This window comes from Lolium perenne, chromosome 6 (assembly GCF_019359855.2).
Source record: "Lolium perenne isolate Kyuss_39 chromosome 6, Kyuss_2.0, whole genome shotgun sequence".
In the NCBI taxonomy this organism is placed as follows: Eukaryota; Viridiplantae; Streptophyta; class Magnoliopsida; order Poales; family Poaceae; genus Lolium; species Lolium perenne.
The window spans coordinates 47,589,919-47,597,140 of NC_067249.2; the positions used below are offsets into that span (position 1 = coordinate 47,589,919).

The window sequence follows — 7,222 nt, forward strand, 5'->3', positions numbered from 1 at the left end:
ACATTAGCTCTCTTCTAAGGCCTGCATGCAATTAATTAGGAGTAGTAACCTCCTCTAATTACACTCCATTCCCCTTTCTCCCTTTTTAGCTCACTAGAAACACCTTGATTCATGCGGTTGGGGTGGGAATTGAAACAAGTTTGCATGCCGGGCTGGCTGCATGTTGATGGGAAACACCACTAACCTATGCATGCGCCTCTAATTGAGGAGTAATTAGAGGGGTTACTTCTCCAAAGTAAATGCATGCAACACTTGAGAGTGTTTTGAGCGTCCAATGAAAAAACGTCTTGGTCCTGATGCAAAACGATTTGAGCCCTGTGAACCGAGACGGAGGGAGTACTTCATGATACTAACCACTATAGAGATAGTACCATACAACCACGTGATAAGCGTGGCAAGCCACCAAAAATGAAAAACAAATTAGATAGTACCATACACAAGTATTATATGCATGATACTACATGGTACTTACCACTATGGCCAGCCTAATACAAACTTTAACAACTTTTGCACTACTTATGTCTAAAAGCATTAATGGTCAAAGATGCATAGTACTACCTCCGTCCCAAGAAATAAGGCGCACGCATATTCCAAGATGGACTTTGATCATAAAAATTGAGCAATAAAATCTTGGTTATATTATATGTAATTAGTATCGTTGGATTCGTATTGAAAAGCACTTTCTAATGATGTTAATTTCATACAAACAATCTTTATATATTTAAAGTAATACTTAGTCAAACAAAAAACACGTAAAACGAGAACACTTATTCCTTGAATCGTAGATAATAGAGACTATGTCGGTCTCCAGGAGGCATAGCTTTTTTTTACAAATGGAGAGAGCAGTACACCATAAAGAGAACACAAGTTTACCTACAGCCCCCCGCGTCGCCTCCTTTGAGGCAGCGGCAGGGGAAACGGTAATTAACGCCTATAGTTTTTATTGTAGGTAGTCTTAATCACGGTAATTAACGCTGCCCAATGCATGCCCGGGTTGCTTGCTTTGTTTTGATCGATGGTGTTGCATGCAAACAAAGGAATAGCAAGGACGTTCTCTTACTCCAGAGACTTAATTAACTAGCTCAATTTACGAGAGAAAAACTAGCATTAACAATGCCGCAAACAGACTTTCTTTCTACGGAGTATCTCTCTCTCTCTCTCTCCACATTTCTTCATCAAAGGTGCCATAGGTTTCCTCCCAGGCGACTCTATTGTCTCTTTTACTTTGGATGATCTGGTTTCTTGTGAGACCAGTTTTATCGTTTTGTTTGCACAGATACCATTCACCAATAAGCAGTAGCCAACAACAAAAGAGAACAGAAGGAATTTAGCCAAAGCATACTATCGTATACTTTAATTTTTAGCAACAGACCAAAACACCGCCTTGAGACGTGATGTGCGTACAGAACAACATGATGCCTCCAAGCACGTCCATTCATATTGCAGGGCACACGCTTCTTGCTAGCTCCTCTTTATGGTCCCTCTCAACACCTATCATCAAATTAAGGTAGACAAAGAGAAGCTGGACATTCCAACCTTCATCTCTCATTTACCTCCTCTTTCCTTCTCTATGAACCTGGTTTTATGAGACCAGCTAGATACCTAAAAATCTTTATCCATGCCCATTTGAGCAGTTGGTGATTTTTCTGTTATGCATCATTGCTGCTGTAGTTGGGAGGCGTGATCGGCATACACTCTCTCATGTGCTCAAGCATGGGGACATTGAATTGCAGCACGGACATGACCTCCGGCACGAAGCTACAGCACCAACAAGCTCCAACATCGCCCACCGCTTCGTTCTCCGAGTCGAACGTTGTTGCTTCTTCCACCGATCCCGATGCCATCGACGCCTTAGCTGGCTTACAAGCCCTCAGGTTCGATGGGGACATGGATGGTGAGATCCAGTCACCTGACCTTGCTATGTGGGAGTCTCTCTTTGCCGACCAGATCGGCGCCGGGTCCGGTGCCGACTTCTTGATGTCTTCTTCTCCTAGGAGGGACTTCAGCCCTTTGAGAGATTTTATGGTCTCCTCCCCCAAGAGGGACTACATGGTGTCCTCCCCAAAGAGAGACTACATGCTGTCTTCACCAAAGAGAGACTACATGTTGTCTTCACCCAAGAGAGACTACATGGTGTCCTCCCCTAAGAGAGAGTTGGTCTCTTCCCCAAGGAGGACAACCTTCTCCAACCTGTACAACAGCACAAGCCACCAGGGCTACGTGCATGGGGTGGAGGCAGCGAGCCCCCAAACGCAGTACAACAACCTTGCCAACAAGGGCAAATCGTCGATGAGCCCACTCCACAAGGTGTACATCAATAACAACAACAGCAGCAGGCAAAGCAACGGCCCATCCTCCCTCTCCTGCTCCTCGTCCTACGTCGTTCATGGCGAGAATCTCCCTCTGCCGTCCATGGACCCCTTTGTGGAAGAAGGGTACCTAGCGTACCAGCTGCCAGAGAAGGCTGCTGCTGGCCAGAGCGCCAGTGCTCTGACGTCTTCGCAGCTGCCGACGCTCTCGGAGTGCCTGGCGATGCCGGAGCCGGGGTATGGAGGTGAGGATGGGGCGGGAGCAGCCGCGGTCTTGGCCGGCGGTGCTCAGCTGGGGGCAGTCTCACATCAGCCAGATCAAGATCACCTGTACTACGCGAGCCAGTTCGGAGATGCACAAGGCTTGTCACTGCAGCACCAAATGGCAAAGCCAGAGCAATGGAGAGATTCTTCCTCCTTACACAGCATGCTGGGGTCGGTGATCCAGTCAGAGGTTGAGCAGGTAAGTAACACAGCGTGCATCTATGCATATGATACGTTTCCTCACGCAAACTTAATTTGCAGTCATGCATCATTTATGCTTTACTTTACAAGTCCTTGGATTTGGATTACAGTACGTAGACACGATATGTTGTCCAAATGGTCACAGTCCATTCATTCCGTACGTGTGGTATATACATAAGTAAATTAGCTCGCTCGCCCAAAGGAGACTGCAGTATTGTCGTAGGTGTTAACTTCTTTTTAGCTGGAAACGGAGGTGTTATCTCAACATGCATGCCAAAAGTAGCCATGGTCTTTTCTGATTAGAATTTTGCGTAGAAGCTGGCAGGGATATTTATCGCCGAAATTGAAACTTTCTAGAAGAGCCTAATCTTTTTTACAGGCCACAGTGTCTGCAGCTAGCACGCGTATATGCATACCTGACAATCAAGCTAGCTTGGACGCTCTACTGGTAAACTGATGAACGTGTGGAAAACATATTTAGAGGACTATATATAACTCCTACTTGGTGCACCAGCAGCCGGTCCGCCATTGCTTAGTGCAGTAGCATTTTCGAATCTTTTCGTAGCTGTAAATTACATGAAGCAACTTCTAAGAAAGTAAGAATGGATAACTAGCTAGTGATGAAGGCTTCTAACAAAGCAAATTCAAGGGCAAAACTGAACTTTGTTTTCCAGAAAATAGATATACTAGAATGTGAAATCTCAAAATTTTCCGATTTTATATATAGGATAAATCCTCGACATAGAATTTCGTCCCGTTTTATAAATAAAGCAACCGCATCATACTAGACATTGAGCAAAGAAAATGCTAGGGAAACAACACAAACATGCCCAATAGAAAAGAAAAAGAAAAAGGTAGAAAGGAAGCCAAAGATAGATCGACCAGACAATGGCAACCACCAACTGTTGTGACCTCTGAAGTTGTCTCATCACCATGCTACAAGCACCTCAGATCACTAAGTAGCAAAGCAGTACCTTCAAGAAGTGACGCGCTGATCCAGCGAACTGGACGTAGGGTTTCCCCTGGTACTCGGAGGGGAGTGAACAGGGGGTGTCCATGACACGCTTCAACAAGGGATGGAGACACGCGCGGCCACCCTACAATACTAGTAATATATTTTCCGCTGGAAAATTAGTACTCCCCTTGTCTCAAAATAATCAAGTTAAGTTTTTCAACATATGAATATATCTACACACTAAAAAGATAAACTTGAGCAGCTTATTTTGGGATGGAGGGAGCGGTGTACCCTAACAAACTTGAACACCTTACCGCCTTCCTATAATTATACAGAGTTCCGACTTCCTCGAATCCACATACAGTACGATTGTGAATTAAGGCATAGCGCGTTGGTTGGGATGGGTTGATGCATCCATGCTGCTCTGAGTTTGAATCTTCGTATGAATTTACTGTCATACACACAGTTACTTCAAGTAAAATCATAGCGCTTTGGTTTGTTCCCCTTAAAGCCCAATTTACTGCCATATGAACGATTTGCGCATGAGTGCCACCAAGCCACCAACACAACAGATATTTACACTCTTGCAATCGAACTTTTTCCAAGCAAACGTAGAGTAAATCCTAAGTAGTACGTATACTCTCATATAGCTAGCAGACTATGAGTACGTACGTCCCCTAACAATCCTAGTCCATGCAGGAACAGGACAGCGGTCTTCAGCTGGTGCACCTGCTGCTTGCGTGCGCCGACTTCGTGTCTAAGGGCGACCAGCCCTCCGCGCTCCGACATCTCCACCTTCTCCGCTGCATCGCCTCCCCACTCGGCGACTCCATGCAGCGCGTCGCCTCCTACTTCGCGGACGCTCTCGCCGCTCGCCTCTCCTCCTCTTCCGCAACCGCCGTTTCCCCACGCGGTGCTGGTGCCCCCTACCCCTTTCCGCCATCGCCGGACACCCTGAAGATCTACCAGATCCTGTACCAGGCGTGCCCTTACATCAAGTTTGCTCACTTCACTGCAAACCAGGCCATTTTCGAGGCCTTCCACGGGGAGGACCGCGTTCATGTCATCGACCTCGACATCCTCCAGGGCTACCAGTGGCCGGCGTTTCTCCAGGCGCTCGCGGCCCGGCCGGGTGGCCCGCCCATGCTGAGGCTGACAGGAGTGGGCTACCCGGCCACAGCGGTGAGGGAGACCGGGCGGCATCTCGCTTCCCTCGCCGCGTCGCTGCGCGTGCCGTTTGAGTTCCACGCCGCCGTGGCGGACAAGCTGGAGCGACTGCGCCCTGCCGCTCTGCAGCGGCGCGTCGGTGAGGCACTGGCGGTGAACACAGTGAACCGCCTCCATCGCGTCCCCGGCGCTCACCTCGGCCCATTGCTGTCCATGATCCGGGACCAGGCGCCCAAAATCATGACGCTCGTTGAACAGGAGGCCGGGCACAACGGACCATACTTCTTGGGCAGGTAGGCACAAAATTAGATTCCTCTTCATTTAGTTTGTTCCCAGTTTGTTTGTTCTTCATAAACCATGTAGTATGAATTGTGAGAATAAGCTAGAAACGTGCGACAGGATAATAGTGCACAGCTAAATGTTAAATTTGATCAACGAATTCGTCTACAGGTTCTTGGAGGCCTTGCACTACTACTCAGCGATCTTCGACTCGCTCGACGCGACGTTCCCGGCGGACTCAGCGCCGCGTATGAAGGTAGAGCAGTGCCTTCTGGCTCCAGAGATCCGCAACGTGGTGGCGTGCGAGGGCGCCGAGCGGATTGCGCGACACGAGCGACTGGACCGGTGGCGCCGCATCATGGAGGGCCGTGGATTCGAGGCCGTGCCGCTCAGCCCGGCCGCCGTCGGCCAGAGCCAGGTTCTCTTGGGACTCTACGGCGCCGGCGATGGATACCGGCTCAACGAGGACAAAGGCTGCCTCCTACTTGGCTGGCAGGACCGTGCCATCATCGGCGCCTCGGCTTGGCGATGCTGACCAAAGGATGCGCGGCCGGCTGGAGAAGATGGCAGAGGTGGCCAAAGGCGGGCGACCTTCTGTGTGTGCATTAGGTTTCTCTTTTGTTACACGTGTACATGTGTGATCGAATTCAGTTACGATATTGTTGACAAGCTGAATTTCCAGTAAATTACATTGACAAGTAGTATATTGTGCATCCTAAACAAACATGGATTTTTATACTACTGTAATACTTATAATTAACGGTTTTGCTATGTCGAGAATTTCTTAAGTCTCAGTCACCCACAAAAATGAATTTGAGTTGCACTTTTCTGTCAAAAAAGTGCAATTGCACTTTTCTACTAGAAAAGTGCAACTAATTCGAGTTACACATTGCACTTTTCTACTAGAAAAGTGCAACTAATTCGAGTTACACATTTTTTTGAACTGGAGTTACACTTTTGTGAGGTGACTGAGACTTAAGAAAATCAGACATAGGCACACCCTATAATTAAATTGTACTTATCTATATATATCTCTGTATTTATTTATCCCCAGTGAGTAGTACAAAGCTTTTACCATCACGGGTATGTATCAGTTCCGGTCTCCAGGTACAGGCGCATCTACGATTTCTACACCTAATAAGGCTCATATATACACTACCAGACCGGTGCTGGATAAACACAAGTTTTGAGGGTTTCTTATTTGAGCATCGGTCTAGATGAATTTCGTGCAGTCTACCTGCTAGATCTTGATGCCATTCTCCATGGTTTCCCCGCCTTGCGTTTCTGGTTCTCAATTCGGTACTTTGCGATTACCGCTCTCGGTCCACCGTCTTCGTGGGGTGGATTTTCAGTTTATTGTGGACAAGATTGCAAAGAAGCTTTCTATTGGGCAAGAAAAATATGTCACCACCCCCAGTAGAACGACCCTCATAAAATCCGTGACTACCTCCCAAGCAATATATCCCTTAACTGCTTTATCTCCTCCATTAAGCATCATGAAAGCTATGCTAAAGCTCGAGTGTGCTTTCCTTTGGGCGGCCTCCGATAAGGTTTTCGGTGGCAAATGCAAGGTTAAGTGGGACCTCGTGAGTGCCCCAAAGAATATGGGAGGGCTTGAAGAGTTGGACCTCGGGAAATGTGCAAGGGCCTTGAGGCCAAGATGGCCTTGGTATGAGTGGTTGGAACCGGAGCGAGCTTGGGTGGGCTTGGGACACCCATGCGACGATAAGGACATGGAGTTATTCTATGCCTCCATCAACATTACCGTCGGAGATGGGAAGACCGCAAATTTTTGGCATGCGCCTTGGCTTGATGGGATGAAACCGAGAGACATAGCGTCTTCCCTTCTTGCCATATCAAAGCAAAAGACTTCTCGTTCATAAGGCACACGAAATGATGATTTTCGGATAAGGAACCTTGCTATGAGAGGAGGCATTTCGGCTAGCCACATATCTGAGTTCTATGCTCTTTGGAGCAAGATTCAAAGCCATTCATCTTATGAAACACTCGGGATACACAATTTCTTGGAAGCACATAAGTGATGGAA

At 47.6% G+C, this 7,222-nt stretch overlaps 1 protein-coding gene across 1 annotated transcript; it reads left to right on the plus strand.

The window, feature by feature from the left end:
• Window positions 1-1,740: 1,740 nt before the first annotated feature.
• Window positions 1,741-5,849, plus strand: LOC127310453 (GRAS family protein RAM1-like). The gene is made up of 3 exons (XM_051341130.2): window positions 1,741-2,772; window positions 4,429-5,189; window positions 5,347-5,849. Exons 1-3 carry the CDS (start codon window positions 1,741-1,743, stop codon window positions 5,708-5,710), a joined length of 2,157 nt encoding a protein of 718 aa, XP_051197090.1. The 3' UTR covers window positions 5,711-5,849.
• Window positions 5,850-7,222: the final 1,373 nt, after the last annotated feature.

Excerpts from the sequence above, each read along its gene's own strand:
- LOC127310453 (XM_051341130.2), top strand. The coding sequence starts at position 1,741 with ATGACCTCCGGCACGAAGCTACAGCACCAACAAGCTCCAACATCGCCC. Across the intron at positions 2,773-4,428 it reads TCCAGTCAGAGGTTGAGCAG|GAACAGGACAGCGGTCTTCA; the intron begins GTAAGTAACACA and ends TAGTCCATGCAG. Across the intron at positions 5,190-5,346 it reads GGACCATACTTCTTGGGCAG|GTTCTTGGAGGCCTTGCACT; the intron begins GTAGGCACAAAA and ends ATTCGTCTACAG.